Below are 20,272 nucleotides of genomic sequence, written 5' to 3'. Positions count from 1 at the left end.
TTTGACAAGCCCCTGGCTTGGGGTCTGGTCTCCTTAATACCTTACAACAGCAGTCCCCAAGCATTTCTGCACCAGAGACTTGTTTCATGGAAGACAAATTTTGCACTGATTGGGGGTGGGGGTGGTTTCTGGATGCTTCAAGCACATTACATGTATTGTGCACTTTATTTCTATTATTATTACATCAGGTCCAACTCAGATCATCAGGCAGTAGATTCTGGTGGTTGGGGACCCCTGCCGTACAAGCTCCACTCCATCTCCCATGCCCAATGCCCAGGGTCTTCCATGTCTGCAGGCTATTTTGCAGAGGCTGAAGTTAGGAGCTGCTTCCCCTGTCCCTTTGCCCTTCCTCAGGACCTTCTGTTCTTCGATTCTCTCTCTCTCTCCAAGAAGATCAGCAAGTTTCTTCCCTTGTGGGATACTTCTTCCAGTTGCTACCTGCTCGGGGCTGTGCTCTTGAACCTCTTTGGAACCCACACTAATGCAGCTAGCTCCCAGACAAGTGAAGTTTCAGAAAGCTGGGCTCCAGTAAAGTCCCACGGGATCCCGATCCACAGACAACCCAATCAGAGGAGGTGCAAGTGAGGGTCCACACCTCACACCATCTTGGCAGCCACCCTGGCAAGCTCTGCCTTGTCTGGTTGATCTCTTCAACGCTCAGCACAGTGTCTGGTACGTACTTAGCACTAAATGAACAAAGGCAATTAACACCACTAATTCGTTTAATGGAAAAAGGCACCGTGTTAATGTTTTACATGGATTATTGGCACTTCGTTTACGCAGGTACCATTACAGTTTCCACTTTGAAGAAACGAGTGCAGAGAAATTAAGCGACTCCCAAGGTCACAAAGCTGTGCACTCTCTTTTCATTGCGCGATGGCGCAACGCAGAGGGAAATGCCAACGCCGAGGGAAAATGCCAGAACCCCAGGCAGTCCAAGAAACCGGCGAGCTCCTGGGAGGCAAGGTGGGTGACAGGCTCTGCGCGGTCAGTAATTTTCATACTGGGTTGCCAGCCGGCTTGCTTTGCGCTTAGCACAGACCGGAAGCGTTCCAGTCGGCCACGTTTCTAACGCGCACGACCGGAAGTTTCTGTCCGCGGCTTTCAGGAGATAGTGGAGCCGCTGGGCCGCAGCCGGGAAGCTTAGATGTGGAGGCGCTGAGACTTAGGAGACACCTGGGGCCGTTAGGGAGACTCAGGTGGCGGGACACTGGTGGGATCCCGACCTGACCCTGGGCCAGTCTCGTTCTCGCGGCCCGCCTCCTCACCCCGCCCCCACTTGGGGCTGAAGTGGCTCCGCCTCCTGATCTGAGCCTGGTCCCTCTTCAGGCACTGACCCTTGACCTCGGGGCGCTCCCCCATCCTTTGGGCGCGATGGCTACAGGCGCGGATGTCCGGGACATTCTAGAACTCGGGGGTCCAGAGGGAGACGCAGCCTCTGGGACCATCAGCAAGAAGGACATTATCAATCCGGACAAGGTAGCAGTGGTGCCTGGGAGTTGGGTAGCGGGAGTGAAGTGGTGAGGAGTGACACAGAAGAGGGCTCGAGGAGAGATGGGGTGCCGCACGAGTGAGACGGGCGGTAAAAGATATGACACAACGGCATGGAGAGCATGTGTCACCGTGGTGAGGTGGGACGGAGGAGGGGGACACCCGTGGAAAGTGGTGGGGACCAAGAAAGTGTGACGCGTATAGGAGAGGACCTGGAGAGTGACACTTGTGTGGGATATTTGGGGGAGGGGCATCAAGTCGGGGTGACCGTGCTGAGATAAGGGAGAAATGTCTTCTCCTCTGCCAGGTCGGGCTCTGAGGTTAGCGGTGTGGTGGGGAATGACCCACTCGTACCCAGGCGCCCCTGGAGTGGGTTTCTGTGCCTTCGTAGTGTGTCATGACGTGTCACAGTGTGAAAGTGTGTCGCTCTACCTGTAGGTGCTGGTTTGTTCAGGGATTGAGCTGGGCTAAAGAATTTTCAGGAAAGGGAGTTTAGGCTGTGGTTTCTCTCCTGTGGTTTCCCTCCCCAGAAAAAGTCCAAGAAGTCCTCGGAGACACTGACCTTCAAGAGGCCCGAGGGCATGCACCGGGAGGTCTATGCACTGCTCTACTCTGACAAGAAGCAAGTATTAGAACCCCAGGGCCCCAGGCTTAGGCCCCTGACCAACCTGCCTGTCCCTAACTCCTGATTTTCCCAGCCAGTTTCCTCCTCACTCAGGGCTCTTGCTTGCCCACTAGGATGCAGGAGCGTGGCTGTCTCACTCCAGGCCATGACTTCCTTGCTCTAGGGTAGATCAGCAGCCTGGATCCAAAGGCTCCCTCCACACCTTCTGACTCTGTAATTTCTCACCTCCTTAAACCTGCTCCCAGGGACGCGCCCCCACTGCTACCCAGTGACACTGGCCAAGGCTACCGCACAGTGAAGGCCAAGTTGGGCTCTAAGAAGGTACGGCCCTGGAAGTGGATGCCATTCACCAACCCAGCCCGCAAGGATGGAGCCATGTTCTTCCACTGGCGAAGGGCAGCAGAGGAGGGCAAGGACTACCCCTTCGCCAGGTTCAATAAGGTGAGCCACCACCATGGGGACATAGGCCAGGGTTGTGCCTACCTGCTCTGAGCCACATGCCTGAGCTCTCCAGTCTCCTGGTTGGCTCCAGAGGCACTCTCAAACCAGGTCTCGACCATGTTTGCCCACTCAGTCCTTGGGACACATGCCTGCAGGGTCTTCTCTGCCCGTGGAGTCTGGTCCTCTACTAGCTCTGCTCTGATTTTTGGTGAGCTGCCTTGGCCTTTCAATTGTTGCTGTTCTTCAGAGCAATGTCCTAGGTGCTCTACTCTGCTCACTCTCTACTTTCTCCCTAGTGTGCCTCATTTACACCATGACCTCAGTTACCCTCTCTCTGCCACTAACCCCAACTTAATATCTCCAGTCCAGAGCAGCAGTTCCCATATATCCAGTCATTTGCTTACCTCTCTCCCTAAAGGCTCCACAGGTACTTCAGATCAAGTGGATTTCCGTTAGCAGAACTTACCACCTTCCCTCTGCTCCCCACCCGTAAACCTGTTCCCCACATCAGTGAATGACACCACCATCCACCCAGTTACCCAAACCAGAAATTTGGGACTCATCCTTAACTAGTCCTCCTTTAGCACTCATATTATTTCAGTCAACAACAGAACAAAGAAAGTAGGGAAGACGTACAACAAACGTGGAAACAAATAAGTTGGATTCTTTCAGATAGGACTGATCAATGAAACCAGGATATGAAATGAGATAAAGAGGGAACTTGTAGATGTAGAGGAGGCCTAATTTAGGTAGGGTGGTCAGGGAGGGCCTCTCTGAGAAGCTGGGATTTGAGCTAGACCTCAGTGATACATCTCGTCATGAGTCCTGCTGATGGTTTCTATATAAATGACATCTGCCTATGTTCTTCATTCTCTGTACCAGCACCCTAGTCCACACTGATTTTTCTCTGTTCTAGATGACTGAGGCTCAGATGGAGCAGGGCCATACCCAGACTCACCCAACCAGGGAGAAACAGAGCTGGGCTAGGCTAAGATTCCCTAGGCCATTGTTTAAGCCACTACACAATATGGACCCCAGTCCCTGCAGCTTAGAGCAGCCTAATCTTTGAGCCTGAAAGCCCAGGGGGCTTGTAGCTGGACTCCCAAGTCCTGACTTCTTTCCCCTCAGCTAGTACATCCGCTTGCACCTGGACACGTTCCCCCGAATGGCTCACAGGCCTTTCAGACTCAGCATGTCCAGGTGTGACCCGTCATTCTCCCCCACACCCCCAAATTTTCTCCACCTCACCACCATCTTTAGGCCCTTCAGGTCCAATGGAGGGAGAGGCTGGAGATGTAAGATTGAAAAGGGATATCCAAGAGGTAAGAGGTTTGAGGTGGGGGAGGAAAGGTTGGATGAGACAATTCAAGGTGAAGACAAAAGAGTGTTCATTTTATATTTCGTAAATACTGCTCCATGCCAGGACTTCCCTTGTAGCTCAGTGGTAAAGAATCCACGTGCCAGTGCAGGAGATGTAAGTTCGATCCCTGGCCTGGGAAGATCCCCTGGAGAAGGAAATGGCAACCCATTCCAGTATTCTTGCCTGAGAAATTCCATGCACAGAGGAGCCTGGTGGGCTACAGTCCATGGGGTTGCAAGAATTGGATATGACTTAGCGACTAAACTATGTGTGTGTATACATATACATACACACACACACATATACATAAATATAAAATTTTTCTTATTCTTTTCCGTTTTAGATTATAACAAGTTAATTGGATATAGTTCCCTATGTTATGCAGTAGGACCTTTTTTATCTGTTTTGTATATAGTAGTTTGTATCTGCTAATCCCCAGTTTCCTAATTTATCCCTCCCCATCCCCATTTGGGAACCATAAATGTGTTTCCTGTGTATGTGAGTCTGTTTCTGTTTTGTGAACAAGTTCATGTGTATCATATTTGGATTGCACATATAAGTGATATCATATGATACTTGTCTTTCTCTGTCTGACTTCTCTAGTTGCATCTATGTTGCTGCAAATGGCATCATTTCATTCTTTTTTATGGCTGAGCAGTATTGCATTGTGTATATATACCGGTTTTCTTTATCCGTTCACTGTCAGTGGGCATTCAGGTTGCTTCCACGTCTTGGTTGTTGTGAATAGTGCTGCTGTGAGCATAGGGGTGCATGTGTCTTTGAAATTAGAGTTTTCTCCAGGTATCTGCCCAGGCACAGGATTCTGGGTCATTAGGTATTGAATTGACTCTTGAAGGATGTCACCAGGTAATAGTAGGAAAGAGTACAGTGACTTGTTCAGGCAGAGGAGTCATCGTTAGCAAAGACATAAATGAAAAATCAGTCATGTGTATGGGATGCTGTGGGCATTTCCCTGTTGACGAAGCCTGAAGTCCAGGACGGAACAAGGGAGAAGAGGCCTGAGAGGCTAGCAGGGCTGGGTCAGGCAGGGCTGGGTAGCCAGGCTCAGGAATGGGCTTTGCGCTGTCTTTGGGGAGCCACTAGTAGGTTTTAAGTAGAATGGTGTCAGGATCACATTTGAGTTTTAGAAAGCTTGTGGTGGTTATGGGTGGAGAATGAAGCCACAGTAAAGGAAACTAAGCATCTTCCTACCAACGCTGCTCATTCCTGGGGTCGTGCTTTCAGTCTGTGGCTCCCCAGCTCAAGCCAGCAACACAAGAGTTACCTGTGACAGCATCTTCCCTCACCTCTTACGGCCAGTTGTCACAACCTGGGATGTTTAAAGCCTCTCAAGTGTGTGCCCTTTTCTTTACCTTCTGCTGCTTTATTTCAGGCCTCTTCACTTCCTACCTGGATTATTTCTTAAACCTGCCAGGTGGTCTCCTAAGTTCATATTTCACCCCCTCTGTCTTCACTGTTGCCAGGGTGGTCTATGTAGAAGAGAATCATGATCTCACTCCTCTCTTTAAAACTAACTTTCTGGCTCCCATCACCTACAGGATGAATTCCAGACTCCTTAGCGGGCGGATAGGCCTGCAGCAGCTCCCCTCTGCTGACTCTCCAGGCTCTCTTAGGCCTTTCCCTGTCTTGCCCTTTTCTTGTTCCCCTAATGTGTCCTGATGCTTCAGGCCATTTCTCTCTCATCACTGTTTACGTGGTCCCCCTGCTTAGGATTCTCTCCACTGCATTCCCTCACCAGTTCACTTCTATTATACTTAACCTTAAGGCTGAACCAGACCTCATTTATCTCTTCCCTGTCAACCCTTGTCCCAGGCTGAATCAGGTGTCACTCATTACACCCTAGGCATACCTTTGTCATCAGTTTTGCCTCACTGTACTAAATTAGTTTTGCAGCTGGACTGTGAGCTCTGAGAAGGTAAGGCCCATCTTACTCAGCACTGTGTCCCTAGCATAGGTCTAGCAGACCCACGATATTAATAAATATTTGCTGATCTCTCTTGCTTGACTGTGAACTTCTTTTTATTTTTATTGGCTGCGCCATGTGGCTTGTGGGATCTTACTTCCCCAACCAGGATTCAAGCCTGGGCCCCAGCAGTCAAAGTGCCAACTCCTAGCCTTTGGACCACCAGGGAACTCCCTGACCATGAGCTTCTTGAGAACAGGACCAGCTACACTGTTCCTGAGTATATATTTTTTTAGTTAAATGGAATTAAAATGCATAGGAGGGGTACTTAACCAACTGCAGAGAGATCCAAAGGATGAGAAGTTATCTAGGTAGAAGGAATGTGGAAGTGAGAAGGCATTTGGGGCAAGAACAACAAAGGCTGAGGGGGAGAGCCTGGTATATTCCAGTAACTGCTAGTCTCTCAGCTGGAACTTAGGGTCCATGAAGGACAGTGGTTGCAGAGGGAGGCCAGGTCACTTACCATGTGTTCACTGATTGATTCAATAAATATTCATTGATACCTACAGTGTGCAGGTCCTGTGCTGAGCCTAGAAGGTAGGAAGTGATCCAGACAACCCTTGCTCTTGGCAAGTTTAAAGATTATCTAGAAGGCACTTTCAAAGTATCAGGGAGCCTTTGAGGGGTTTCATAAGGGATGGTTGGGTAACATCAGTTATATATTCTAGAACAGTGCTGTTCAAATTATCTGTGATAAAGGACATTTTAAAACATTTCCCAATTCATCAGAGACTACTAAAGATAGTAAAATTGTAAGAAAAGACAAAATATCAGTCCATGTTTCTTCTCAATTATTTAGCAGCAGATGATGCTATAAGATTGTTGTAAAGCTTTCTAAATGCTTACTCTCGTTTCTGTACTTACTGTAGACCAGGTTTGCAGCAGCACTGGTCTAAAGGCTGCCCTTGAGCAGTGTCAGAGAGGTCACATCTTGGCTGCAGATGGAGAATTGCCCAAAGAGGATTAAATGGAGGCAGAGAGACCAGTGGGGAGGCTGTATCTCTATCCAGGCAAGGGGGTAGTGATGGTCTGGACACGGGCATGGCAGTGGAGAATTGGGAGGTAAAAGACACAGATTTGGGAAAGAGGAGCCGTCTCTGGGGTCGCACAGAGTCGGACACAACTGAAGCAGCTTAGCAGCAGCAGGGGTTCAAGGGTAAAGGTAGGAATTAAAGATGCCTCCTAGGGTTCTTGCTTGGGTGATGCCAACATTGAGATCTGAACTGGAGGAGATAGAAGTTTGAGGGAGCACAGTGAGCGCAGTACTGAACATACTGAATTTTTTATTGAGGTATAACTGTTATATATTAGCTTCAGTTTAGAAGGTAATGATCCCGTATCTGTATATACTGTGAAATGGTCACCCCAGTGAACCTGGTTAACATGCACCACCTGAACACACTCATTGAGATGTATGGAGGACCTCCAGTAGGAAATGTCCAAGAGGCTGCGGGACATGAGGGTTTTGAGAGCCAGTGTCGTTTGATGGAGAAACTTCCCTGGTCCCGCCTAGCACTGTCTCCTTCCTGGGGTCTCTGACTGACAGACCCAGCCCATAGTGGTGCTGTTTCCCTGAGGGAGGTCTGGAGGACAGGGCATGGGGGTTGGGATGGGGGTTTATGTGGGGGGTAGGATTCAGGTGCCTTTTCTATAGAGATGAAACCTTGGCCGACTTGGGGAGCTGCAAGTCTCCCTGTCACCACTGGGTGGCAGGAGTGCTTCAGACAAGTGTTCCCTGCTAGGGGCTCCTGGACCTTTCTCTGAACTTAGCCGTCTGCCCTACTCCAAGTTGACAACCTTGGACTCCACAGACACGCTTACCCGTGGGCCCCTCACCTTAACCATGGGGTCAGGAGCGTGTGTTTTGTGCAGTTGGTCTCCTGGAGTGGATCCAGAGGTGGGCGACAGTCCTGGAGCCTGCCAGGGCCTTTGGTCAAGCCGTCAGTTTCTTTCCTTGCTCTGGAAACATCATTTCCAGGGGTCCTGTGCAGGGTCCCAGGCAGAGGATCTGCTTTTGTCCAGTGCAGGCATGGGCAATGAACAGGAGGGACTGTGGTCACGGGGCTGCAGCCTGTGCGACGTGCCGTGACCGGGCGTGCCCATCCCCCTCCCCGCCCCGCCTGTAGACAGTGCAGGTGCCCGTGTACTCAGAGCAGGAGTACCAGCTCTACCTTCACGACGACGCTTGGACAAAGGCAGAGACCGACCACCTCTTTGACCTCAGCCGCCGCTTTGATCTACGTTTTGTCGTTATCCATGACCGGTATGACCACCAGCAGTTCAAGGTGAGCTGGTGCCTTGTTATTTGCATGTGTGCCTAACCCTCGGGCCCGGCAGGCCACTAGCTTCATGCCTGCCATTTCACACACCTCTGAGCGTTTGTCTCTCTCTCCATGTCGTCCTTAGAAGCGTTCTGTGGAGGACTTGAAGGAGCGGTACTACCACATCTGTGCCAAGCTTGCCAACGTGCGGGCCGTGCCAGGCACAGACCTCAAGATACCAGTATTTGATGCTGGGCACGAGCGACGGCGGAAGGAACAGCTGGAGCGTCTCTATAACCGGACCCCAGAGCAGGTCAGCCTCGAGTCCCACAGACTCTTCTCCAAGCCCTGAGACCCCCAACCACCGCCTCCACCCTCCACGCCCTCGGCTCCCCTACTGCCCCCGCTCCGACCCCATCCAATCCCACCCTTCACTAGCCACCCTCCCTGCTATAGCGCTCACGACCCCCTGCTGCTCAGAGTCCCTCACAGACAGCCCAGCACCCCCCCCCCACCCCACCCCCCCCCCCCCCGTCTCCCTCTGTCTGTCGCTGCCGCTTGAGTTTCATGCTCCTCTCAGCGTCTCTCTTTCCCAGGTGGCGGAGGAGGAGTACTTGCTGCAGGAGCTGCGCAAGATCGAGGCCCGGAAGAAGGAGCGGGAGAAGCGCAGCCAGGACCTGCAGAAGCTGATCACAGCGGCAGACACCACTGCCGAGCAGCGGCGCACGGAACGCAAGGCCCCCAAGAAGAAGCTGCCCCAGAAAAAGGAGGCTGAGAAGCCGGTGTGGAGACTAAGCCAGCCCAGCTTAGGGTGGGGGGCTGGGACTAACACTGGGCCCTCTCCCAGTGACACCCTGGTCTCCATAACTGCTCCTCCCCAGGCTGTTCCTGAGACGGCAGGCATCAAATTCCCAGATTTCAAGTCTGCGGGCGTCACGCTGCGGAGCCAGCGGGTACGTGAATCACCTTCTTCTCTGTGTCTGGGCCTCAGCTTTATAGCCTGAGCGCTGTGGGCCAGGGGCCTGGAGCAGGTGGAGGCGGACACACCAGGATCTCAAGGGGACGCCAGGCTGAGCTCAGTTTTCAGCCTGTTCTACTCACTGGTTGTTTCCTTCTGTGACCCAGAGCTGCCTCTAGGGGTTAACTTCTCTTCTAGCCCTCCCCACCCCGACCCAATTCCTTTTGTCCCCTTCATTCTAAACCACTTGTCGGGAGAGGGTCCCGCTTGAGCTGAGCTGCCTGGGTCATTGCAGATGAAGCTGCCCAGCTCTGTGGGACAGAAGAAGATCAAGGCCCTGGAACAGATGCTGCTGGAGCTGGGTGTGGGTGAGTGTGGAGGCTGGGCCCCTCAGGATGGACCTTCCCACCAGAAGGGGCCTCCGCCCTCCCCCACCTCCCCCCCCAGGCGAGGTTGTGGATGAAGGCCAGGCGGTAGGGGGCAGTTCTTGCTGCTGGCCTCCCACCACCGTGCCTCCTGCCCGCCCACAGAGCTGAGCCCAACGCCCACGGAGGAGCTGGTGCACATGTTCAATGAGCTGCGGAGTGACCTGGTGCTGCTCTACGAGCTCAAGCAGGCCTGCGCCAACTGCGAGTATGAACTGCAGATGCTGCGGCACCGGCACGAGGCGCTGGCCCGGGCTGGCGTGCTGGGCGGCCCCACCACCCCGGCGTCGGGCCCGGCCCCCGCCCCAGCTGAGCCAGCGGTGTCTGAACCCGGTCTTGGCTCCGACCCCAGCAAGGACGCCATCATCGATGTGGTGGGCGCACCCCTCACGCCCAATTCGGTAAGAGGCTGGACTGACCAGGAGAGCTCCAGCTGGCCCTGCTAGTGAGAACACGCACGTGCATGCACGGGCCCCACCCCCTCTAGCGCCCGAAACGGGATCATCGCTCTGAGGGGTTCTCAGAATGAGTGGGTGGCCAGTGGGCGTCACCTTCCTGACGCAGAGCAGGAAACACGTGCACCAAGCCCGAGTCCAGCCATTGATCTCGGCACCTTGTGTCTCCTCAGAGGAAGCGGCGAGAATCGGCCTCCAGCTCCTCTTCTGTGAAGAAAGCCAAGAAGCCATGAGAGGCCCCACGGGGTGTGGGACGCTGCTGTGTAAATAGAGCTGCTGAGATGGACTGGGCTGCCTCCTTTTCCTTCTCACCGCTTCTGATGCCCCTGGCTGGGAGGGTGGCCAGGAGGGGTGGCACTGGGGCTTGCCTACGCTGAGGCCCTTGGCAGCCCTTTAACCACTGACCGGCTCCCCCAACTCCTGTATCCGGGAACACGCGTCGTTCTACACTTGGTTTGGTTTGTACATAGCAACGACTATACATCCCAGCTGCCTTCTAACACAGCCTCGTGCTCAGACAGTCCCTGCAGCCCTGTGCATATTCAGAAAGAGTCTCAGGTGCTCCACTGATGCCATCTCTACTTACTGGTGGCCTTGAGCACAGGGCAGCCTGGCACCACCTGGTCCACACACACACACACACACACACACACCCAGGGCCTCATTTCCCCGACTTTATTCAGTGGCACGTTCACAGCAGGGACGGGGGCAGACACAAGGTGGGGCCTGATCTGTCCTGGAGCCCTGGGGGCACCACACACCATGCACTACAGATGGGAGGGGGCACAGGGGGGCTTGGTGGCCCCAGCAGAAGCCTGTGTATTGGGAGGAGGCGGTGAGGAGGAGGTCCCCCAGCCCAGGCCCACAGTGGGAGGGGCTGATACTGGGCTGAGGTTGAGAGGTGGGGGTAGGGGGCACAAAGTGTCTGTTCCAGAGGGGCCAAGTAGCCAGGCCTTACCCAGGGCAGAAGCCCACAGGGCGGGCTGGGGGACACTCTGGATGCAGAGCTGTGCCACTCTCCCTTTGCCCCTCTGGTGAGGGAGAGGAAGGTTCTGGGCTGGGCCAAGCAGCTACCCTGTCCTGCCCCATCCCATCCTCGGCCAGTCAGAACGGCTTTGACGTCTGCTTGAAGATAAAGCCTCGATACGCGAGTGTCTTCATGATGTTGGCAATGTTCTTGCAGTCATCTGAAAGGAGGGAGAGGAGACAGTTAGGTGGGCCCCAGATCCTTCCCCTGTGGGCCCACAAGTGCTCCTAAACGGGTGTCGTGGGAAGAAGGATCAGATTCAGGAGCCAAAGGCTCTAAACCAGGGGGGTCCTATACCCAGGTGGCAGCATCTCCAGCTTCAGGTTGGGTCGGCAGGAAGCCTGGTCTCAGGGCCTCTCAGTCCCATAATTCATGCTGGAAATTGGCCGGCATGTCCCGCCCGGCCCCAGTGGTGATGTATGGGCGCCGTCGCAGTAAGAAAAAGGCAGAGTAAACGTGTAATTTCTCCCTTGACGGCCCCCGGCCGCTGGGCGATCCTTCTTGTTGCCGCCGCGTGGGGACGGCCCGTCCGCCACACTCCGTCTTCCCGCCACCCGCCTTGATGTCTCCATTTCATTACTGTGCGGCCATTCATCACACCCACGGCCAGGGTGACTTTGCCGGCACTTCCGTGTGTGTGGGAGATGTGGCCCAGGACATAATCACTGGTGACAAGGCACAAGCCTTGGCACTTCCAGTTGGGGCCCCAGGCTCACATGCTCCAGCAGCAGCTGCCTGGGTGCCTGGTTCTGTGCAGCCCCAGCCAGAAGAGAAAGGCCAGGTCTGTGGTCCTCTCATGCCCTGGCCAGCAGCCTTCTACCAGACATGCCCGTGGAGCTCAGCCCAAGCTTGCTCTCCTTCCCAGGCAGGCTTCAGACCCTCACTCTGGCAGTATCTCAGATTAAAGACATCTGCGCCTGCCAGATGCTGGCAGCAGTCTTCAGTATTGATTCCTATGAGAAACTCCATGGTGAAAGCCATCCCAGACCCCAGACGCAGGTAGCCACAGGCACAGGTACTCCTGGAGCCTCAGTGTCATGGTCATGGACCAGGACTCCCTTCACCACCCCCCTCGCACATCCCATAGGTGGCTCCTATACCACAACCGGGACCTCAGCTGCCACAGCCCTTACCAGATCGATGCTAGGACTGCAGAAGTATTGTACATCGATGTCATAATCAGGTGTGGGGGGTGGTAAGGTCAAGGTGAGGTCAGGAGGCCCTGCATAGGTCAAGGACCAACCCCTTCCAGTGAGCTCCCAGCCTCTCCTTGCCAGGATCTTAGACTAGGAAAGGGGACCGGCCAGAGCGAGGATGCCTGTGGGAGCGGGGCAAGTCCGGTCACCAAGCCTCATGCCATCAGCTGGACCCCAGCTCTGCAGACCCTGCACGGAGCAGACAAGTCACACATAGTCCTGTTTCTCAGAGCTCAAAATGAAGGTAACCAGCTGGGGTGGATGTGGGCACAGACATGAGACCCCAGGCATTTGGGAAGCCGTGAAGGCTAGTCTGAGGCAGAACAGTGCGAAGACAGATGGGTGGGTAGTGGCGGCCATGGCAACTCCAGACGTGACCCATCCTTGCGGTTTATGGGCCGGACACGCACCCCGCTCAGCTGCCGCCCCGTCATTTGTCTCCCTTAGTGTACGCCTAGGCTGTGGGGGTAGAGGGTGGAGGGAGGGGGCTGCGACAGGAGGAGCCAGGCAGTCGAAGGGGAATGGGGCAGGAACGGCTGTGCAGGAGGGGTGGGTGTGGGAGCAGGACAGAAGGGCCTTAACGACAGGGTCGAGGAGCTGTGATGGTACTGTTGATAGGATGATTTTCTTCCCAAGTAAATCTGGCCTTGTCAGGGCACCTCCAGTCCTTCCTGTCTCTGACACTCTGGGGACCACGGCCACTGTGCATATTAAGAATAAGTCCCCTCGTTATCTGCAATTACCCAGCGGCCACACACCTCATTTCTTCCAGCAGAAAAGAAAATTAGTTTTCTATTGACTTCATCTGGCTCCTCCCTCGTTGCTGGACAAATCACTCAATCTGCCTCCCATGGCCCAAGTGAAGGTGCCCAGCCCCTCCCCCCAGGCCACCAGCCATCCAGTGGGCGAGCGCTGACCTCCCACCTGTGCCTGGTCTGGGGCTGGGTGAAGGTCCACGCACCCTAGTCTCAGCCCTGACCTCTCCTCACTCTACACCCTGGAGGGGTTCATCCACATCCTGAGCTCCAGCTACTTCTGGAAACTGCCTCCTGAGCTCCAGACCACAGATGCAGATACCCCAGGGACATCTCCTCCTAGATTCACACACAAACTCAAAACGGCCAGCAGTGAGCTCGTTTCCTGCCCCCCGCTCCTTCACTCTCCCGTGTTCTCCACCACAGTGAATGGCACCCCAAAATGTCCCAGAAGAAGCCCGATTCAAGCCTGGCATCCTGCCTTCTCCCCCAGTCCAATCAAGCATGAACTGAAGGCTTTGTCGTCGTCCTGTCTCCTCTTCTTCCCTTCACTCTGGCACCACCTCCCAGTCCAGAGCCCAGCATCTGCTCTTCCAACAGCAGCTTCTCTTTCTCCCCTTTTAATCCATTCTCTCACAGCCAAAGTGATCTTTTTCACACAAATCTGATCACGTTCTTTTCTCCTTAAATCTCTTCAGTGGCTTCCCTGCCCTCAAGTCTGCACACTCATTACGACTTCAAGGTTAAAGGGATCCTGCAAAACTGGATCCCTGCTATCTCTGGTCTCACCCCTGCCACTCTCTACCCTCAACCCCCGGATTCCAGCCTCAAGGGGCCACTTACTGTTTTCTGAAAATGACAAAGTAGGTTTTGGAGTCAGATAGACCTGTTTCTAGTCTTAACTTCGCCCGTTGGCTGTTGCCCTGCGGCAACTGCCAAGTCTCCCCAAACTTCAGGTTCACCGGGGTTATGATAAGAGGTGCCACCTGAGTGTTATGTGAGGAATGAGCGAGTGAAACCGCCACATGCCTGCACGTGCTTTATGTTTGGAATATCTCCTCTCTTCTTGACGGGTAGGTAAGGATGCTAGTTTTCAGGATGGTCCAGTGGTGAGAAGGTGTGTACTGTACAATCTGTGGCATAGGTGACATAGGGGCCAGCACACTTGGAAAAACCACTTATCACTCATGGCACAAACTCTGACTACTGACTTCATCCACCAGGGGTTCCAGAGTCTAACTTGTTGCAGCTGGTCTATCATAATGAAGAGAGACCCAGACTGGGCTCATTCAGCAGGTCAGTACTACTGCAGTTTTGGGCTTCCACCCCTGGAAGCTGACCTAAGAGTCAGTACTCCACTGATCAGCACAGACACAAATCTGGGCTTTTAATAGTAAGTCAGATAGAGCTCCCGGTGAGCCTGATAACAACATGGCCTCCCAGGAAGTCCTCGGCTTGAAGCCCTGGGTCAGCAGTCCCATCTTGTGGCCCATCACTGAGCAACTGGGAACAGCCTGAGGCTGTTCTGGGGGGTCAAGAGCAGGGAGCCTTGTGCCCACAGCAGAGGCCTCTAAGAGTAGGTCTTCCTCACCTCCAAATTCTAGAAGACTAACCTGTTTTTATGTTCCTACAGGATCATCAACTTTTGACAAGACTGCCCTCATCTTTTGGGGGGCATTAATATTTTTAATGTTGGCATTAATTCTTAATGTTTTTATATTGCCAAGGCTGTAATGGGGGTGGGGGCTAGTTGCCTACATCCCGCAAAGGTGAGTGGGGTCAGCACTTAACAGGATGAGCTTGCTGGCTGGGCCCAAGGGTAGTCAAACACCTGCTTGGCAAGGTAGCTGCTAGTGGAGGGCGGCTCAGACCGCTCAGGACAGCCTGTGAGAATTTACACAGGGCAGCTCCCTGCGGCTGACACGCTCCAGCTGGTGCCCTTGTCTGGGACCTGAAAGAGGACAGGATGCGGAGCCTAGGCCAGGCCACCCTCAGGAGGGAAGGGGCCCCAGGAAGCTCTTGGAGGGCCATCTATTCATACACTCACTCATTCAGCAAATACACTGACACCTCCTGGGTGCCAGGTGCACAGGCCCATGCTGGGCCACAGCCTGCAGACCCTGCAGCTCCCTGCCCTCGAGGAGCTTCAGAGACTGCAGCTACAAGTGGTGCAGCGTGAACAATGCTGTGAGAAAAGCAGGCACAAAGGATCAGGAGAGGATTCCTGGGAGGAGTAAATAAAAAATGCAGAGGAGGCTAGCCAGCAAGGCGGGGAGGTGTTCTCAGCATAGTGAACAGCACAGGAACACTTTCATATGGGAAATGTGGAGTGTTCCCCCAAATTTAAGATGAGCAGATGGTGGGTGGAGGTGATGTAGAGGAGACAGGGGAGTGGCGAGGTCAGCACTGGCTGGCCAGAGGAACTCCTGCAGAGCCCCAGATGCCAAACTAAGGAGCTTTAATTTCTTCATTCTGGGAATGATGGTGAATACACATGTTTGAGGAGCATGATAGGCTCCAATCTGAGTTTCAGAATTATCTTTTGAGGACTGGAGGGGTTAACCCAGAAGGCAGAGATGCCAGCTAGCAGACTGTACTATGTATTTCTGGTCCAGGTCAGAAATACTGGCCCAGAACAGGCCAGTGATGGTGGAGATGAAGGTGGAGAGATAATGGTCATGTGGAGAAGCGGATGGAGGCAAGAGATTTTCAGGAAATAGAATGAGCAAGACCTAATGAACTATCATATATTTTCATCTAATACTCTGTTTATAAAAACTTTGACTTTTTAGTCTGCCTGGAATTTATTTTTGTATGTGGTGAGTAGAAGATCTAATTTGCTTTTTCCCCTAGTGGATAGCCAGCTGTCTTGTCACCACTGACTGAACTGTCCACACCTGCCCCACACTTTTGAATGATCCCCCATCACTGTAAATATATACAATTTCCATACGTGGATCTGTCAGACCAGGAAAGAGAACGAACCTGAAATGACCAAAGAGGCAAATCATCCTGAGAGGACACCTGGAGCAGAACGGTGACAAGCTGCTGACCTGAGGAGGCTGTGAGGCCTAAAGGACCTCAGACACAACCTGAGGTCCCCTGCCTAAAATGCTCAGCATGGCAACACACTGTATAGTGATCTCCTGGAGCCAGCGAGGAACGGGGCTGGAGCACACAAAGCAGGGACCCACGAGATGACCACGAGAGAACAGTGCGAGAAGCAGGAACCATGACAAGGAAGATGGCAAGAACCTGGCGCACGTCAACATTCTAGAACCTCATCCCGTCTCCGCCTCCTTCTGCTAGGATGTCTTGGCCGCAGCATGCCTGAGCACAAAGGGTCAGAGGGACTGCCAGAGCAAATTCGTTCCCAGCCCCACGTGGAACACACTTACTCTAAGAAGTTATTCGCTGTTTATCTGAAACCCTAATTTAACTGGCATCCTATGTTTTTATTGCTAAATCGGCTACTCAGTGCTGGGGGCAGCATCTCAAGCTATGGCTGGGCGCAGTTCAGGGCACAGCAGCAAATGGGAGCTCAGAAGACAGGAGGCCAAGGCAGGGAATCAGGACTAAGCCAGCAGAGGGCCCCTGTGTATCCCTAGATTCTGGATTCGAATCCAAACTCCATCACTGGACAACTGTGTGAACACGAGCAGATTACTGTACTTTATTTAACCTGTGTTTCAGATTCTTCTCTAAAATGGGAATAATAATAATTATAGCAACTACTTCCCTCAAAGGGTTGTTAAAAAGATGAAATGAGTTTTTATTTGTGAAGTGCTTAAAACAGTGGCTGGGTTAGTTATTAGTAGTAGTATTGGTAGTGTTATTCCAATAGTATCCAATGATAATATTGTTATTCCAACAGAAATACTCTGCTATCCCCCAACTCCCATTCCTTGTCCCAGACGCAGCCCACACAGTCCCCTGGACCCACAGACAGGGTGACCTTGGCCCTCCGGAAACGCCCCACCCCAGACACAGATTCCCTTCTCCCCACCAGCAGGGCTCCTGCAGCTCCCTCCCCTCCCCCCAGACAGGGCCCTCTTAGCCTCAACTCCAAAGTGACCCCTTCTTCCAGCCAGCCCCCGCCCCCCGCACAACCCCCCTCCACCCCACCGAGGTGCCTGGAGGTGCCACAGGGCTGATGGTGAAGGATGACGGTGGTTCCACAATAAGGGGAAAAGGCAATTTCATCTTGATTAGCAGGCGATTTCTCTCTCCGTAATAAGCGCGCTCCAAATAATTAGCGTGTTTTACGTAATAATGAAATTACAGAAATGCAGTCCACTTATTCAAACAACTCACCATTACCATATTTTTAAATATTAGACTTAATTAGAGTTTATCACTTCAGAGAAGTATGCAGACCGAAGATGTTTTTAAAAAAATCCTCATAAAGTGTTTATTAAGCGCTGGTAAAGCTGGGATAATGATGTGTTTGGAAATTAAGGCAATCAAACACTTACCGCCGCTCCTGGAGGCCGGGCATGGAAATGAGGCCATTACACGCCCATTACCCGCCAGCTCGCAGCCACTTGGGGGGCGGGGAGAGGATGCGCCTGGCCGAGAGGGCACAGTGCCTGGAAATGCCTGTGCCAACAGCCCAAGACAGCCTGACCAGTAAGCAGAGAATCACTTATAGGCCACTGACATGTGGCCACCAGGAGCCTGACTCAGACTTGGCCAGGCAGATGACTGGACAGGTCCCAAATGCCAAAGGCACCCAAGACTAACCTGGGTCCAGGCTCCCAGGCCTGGCAGGACACGTCAACTCCATTCAAACCCCAGTGCAGTACGGGGACAGGAGCCCCATCGGGCAGCCAGAGACGTCAATGAAAACAGGTGGAAGCTGAGGACGCTGCGGACCCAAGTGTCCTCTCCCGATTCTAGGCCACACAGGAAGGGGAGCTGGCATGGTAGAGGGCGGTCTAGGAGGAAGCTGGGGGACTGAGTCAGGGGCCAGGCTCAGGAACACACCTGGGGACAGACCCGGACTGGGCAAAGTAGGCAAGAAGGGTGGCGGGAGAGAGGGGCGGGTGGCTCCAGGCCCCATTTATCCCGGTGAATAACTAATTCCAGAATTTATAGTGCTGGGTTTTTGTTCTGTGGCCATTTATATCTGCGAGGGGAGGAAATGAAGAGGCAGCGCGGACGCCACATCTTTCTGTGTTATTGCTTGTCTGCCATTTGCAAATCATTATTAATTGTGGGCCCTGGTGGCGGGCCGGGCGGGGGCCGGGCCGGGTACATCCACATAGCTCTTCATCAAGGACCCCAGCCGCTGCCCCAGAGAGCCAATTACCCCGCCCTGATTGGGATCAGATAAAGAGGGAATTTTTACAAATTAGGGAATAAATAGAATTTCCACACAGGGCGCGGGCAGGACCTGAGAGGCTGTAATGAAAAACCATCCGTCACCATCAGCGCGGACTGGGCACGCAGCCCCGGCACTCCCTCCCTGTGTGGGCCCGCCCTAATGCTCAGGGGCCCAGGCATGCAGGTCTAAGGACACCCCAAAGCCCTCCAAGGCCTGGAAGCAGGGAGAGGAGTTCCCACTGGGGCGTGTATACACCCTCCGGGCTCAGCTCTGACACTATCCCTGTCGCCTCATCCTTTCCCTGTCTTTCTCTCCCTCAGGGTCTTGACAGGAGGAGACTGAGGCAGTCCTGAGTTGGGGACCACGGGGCAGAGACTACATCCATGCCCCTCCAGCTACCGCAGCCCCAGGGCAGGGCCCCAGCCCCGTGGACCAGTCACTCTGGGCTCCCATTAGCGCTCCTCCCCTTGGATCATTAAATATGTATATCTTATTACACGCCTTGTTAGAGTATCGAGCTCTATTGACTGATGATAAATCCTGAGCCTCGTCCTGGCCATAAATTTATCTGGAGATGATGAAGACTCAATAATCTAGTCAGGCAGATAATATCATCGGGCCTTAAAAAAGATCATTACATTATATGTCAGAATTAAAAGTGAAATACACCGTAGTAACAGGGCGGCTGCTCTGGCCATTACAACGGGTGCCGGCCTCCCCCTACTCATCCCCGGCCAAGACCCCACTGGGGTAGAGGGGCCAGGAAGCCTCACCTTCCTCTTGGCTCTGGACGCCAGGGCTAAAAGTGCTTGATAACCTAAGGCCAAGTGAAGAGGATCTGGCGTGGGAGGGGAGCAGGGAAGAAGTGGCCACTAAGAACTGCGGAGCACACCCACCATGCCTGGCAGCCTCTTCTGCCCCAACCAAGCTCCCACCTTGGCCTGTCCCTAGGGGTCTCCTGTGGAACTGTCTTCTGGGGGCCCTGGAGTGGCTCCACTGGGAAGGTGATGGGGCTTCACCTCCTTCCAGAATGGCCTGACCAATGAGGGCAGATTCTTTCCAAAATGGACACCCAGGATACAGAGAGGTTAGGCTTGTCTGCATGCCCCAGACCCACGGCCAGCAGCCTATCTGAGGTCTGTCCTGTGAGCATGCACTATCAACACAGACCATGGCCACCTCCCTCCCGGGAGCCCTGCCTGTCACGGCCTCTGCATCCTGTCGTTTGAGAACCTTGCTGCCAGCTTCTTAGTGTTTGCTGTCGGCAGGAACAACCATCTCCATTACGTCTTATTTTCACCCATTTCCACAGTCACACCCTGCACCTTGTTAACCTCCTCCACTGTTCTTCCTATGAAATACTAAATTCATACATCCCTAGTTACTGACAGTAATACACTTTTTCTTTCCCCTCACTGGAACCTCAAAACCATTTCGATCCCTCATCTCTCCAGGTACATCCCCCTCCTGGTCTCCACCTTTCTCCTCTGTTCACTGTTGACTGGTTATCCAACAGCCACTCCCTCTCTGCAGAGCTAATGGAGCCCGCTGACCCACTCCCTTCACTGACCCAGGGGGAACCCCCAGGGTCTGAGCCATTTGTGGGGATCCTAACCCCTTGCCAGTCATGGGTTTAGGAGCGGCCAAGCATTCTTGCTACTGGGATATGATGGTAAGTTTGCTGAAAGACCTTCAAGGAAAATTTATTGACTCTTAAGAAGAGAAGCATGTGGGGGAAATAGTCCTTTATATTCTGGCTGGATGTTTTCATGTCTGTACATCATGTCTGGGACCAAAGAAGCCATCTCCCAGCCTTGAGGGCAGTTAGTCTGTGAAGAACATGCTGAAGATAAAAGAACAGAAAAATGAAAAAAGATGAAAAAAAAAAAAACAAACCTGGGTCCTTGATGACACTGCTGAGATGCTAAATGAACCAACCCTACGATAACCTTACCTCTCTGGTGACGT

The 20,272-nt window shown here is 53.2% G+C and overlaps 2 protein-coding genes and 1 long non-coding RNA gene across 14 annotated transcripts in view; 2 read left to right on the top strand and 1 right to left on the bottom strand.

Moving 5' to 3' along the window:
• Positions 1 to 1,083: 1,083 nt before the first annotated feature.
• Positions 1,084 to 10,286, top strand: DMAP1 (DNA methyltransferase 1 associated protein 1). Of its 2 annotated transcripts, XM_005204681.5 has the most exons (11): positions 1,084 to 1,199; positions 1,330 to 1,479; positions 2,022 to 2,113; positions 2,362 to 2,557; positions 8,028 to 8,186; positions 8,308 to 8,475; positions 8,759 to 8,944; positions 9,044 to 9,115; positions 9,416 to 9,488; positions 9,651 to 9,946; positions 10,174 to 10,286. In XM_005204681.5, exons 2-11 carry the CDS (start codon positions 1,375 to 1,377, stop codon positions 10,231 to 10,233), a joined length of 1,407 nt encoding a protein of 468 aa, XP_005204738.1. In that variant the 5' UTR covers positions 1,084 to 1,199; positions 1,330 to 1,374; the 3' UTR covers positions 10,234 to 10,286.
• A 374-nt stretch (positions 10,287 to 10,660) lies between these two features.
• The window catches only part of ERI3 (ERI1 exoribonuclease family member 3), a 130,894-nt gene continuing 121,282 nt past the window's right edge, over positions 10,661 to 20,272 (bottom strand). For 10 of the 11 annotated variants that reach the window (XM_010803687.4, XM_005204831.4, XM_015466522.3 and 7 more), the window contains one exon: positions 10,661 to 11,187. In XM_010803687.4, the coding sequence (XP_010801989.1) occupies positions 11,105 to 11,187 (83 nt within the window). In that variant the 3' untranslated portion in view covers positions 10,661 to 11,104. 11 annotated transcript variants of the gene reach the window in all.
• LOC132344924 (uncharacterized) lies at positions 11,187 to 16,654 on the top strand. The gene is made up of 2 exons (XR_009494005.1): positions 11,187 to 12,467; positions 14,202 to 16,654. It is a non-coding gene; the product is annotated as an uncharacterized lncRNA (long non-coding RNA).

The sequence above is a fragment of the Bos taurus genome, chromosome 3 (genome assembly GCF_002263795.3).
Source record: "Bos taurus isolate L1 Dominette 01449 registration number 42190680 breed Hereford chromosome 3, ARS-UCD2.0, whole genome shotgun sequence".
Taxonomy (NCBI): Eukaryota; Metazoa; Chordata; class Mammalia; order Artiodactyla; family Bovidae; genus Bos; species Bos taurus.
Note: the sequence above shows the minus strand (reverse complement) of the source record. Positions and strands in the feature narration are given on the sequence as shown.

Bases quoted from the DNA above. Each gene is read 5' to 3' on its own strand.
- DMAP1 (XM_005204681.5), top strand. From the start codon at position 1,375: ATGGCTACAGGCGCGGATGTCCGGGACATTCTAGAACTCGGGGGTCCA. The intron at 2,114-2,361 runs GCAAGTATTAGA...ACCTGCTCCCAG, and splicing joins CTGCTCTACTCTGACAAGAA to GGACGCGCCCCCACTGCTAC. The intron at 2,558-8,027 runs GTGAGCCACCAC...CCCCGCCTGTAG, and splicing joins CCTTCGCCAGGTTCAATAAG to ACAGTGCAGGTGCCCGTGTA.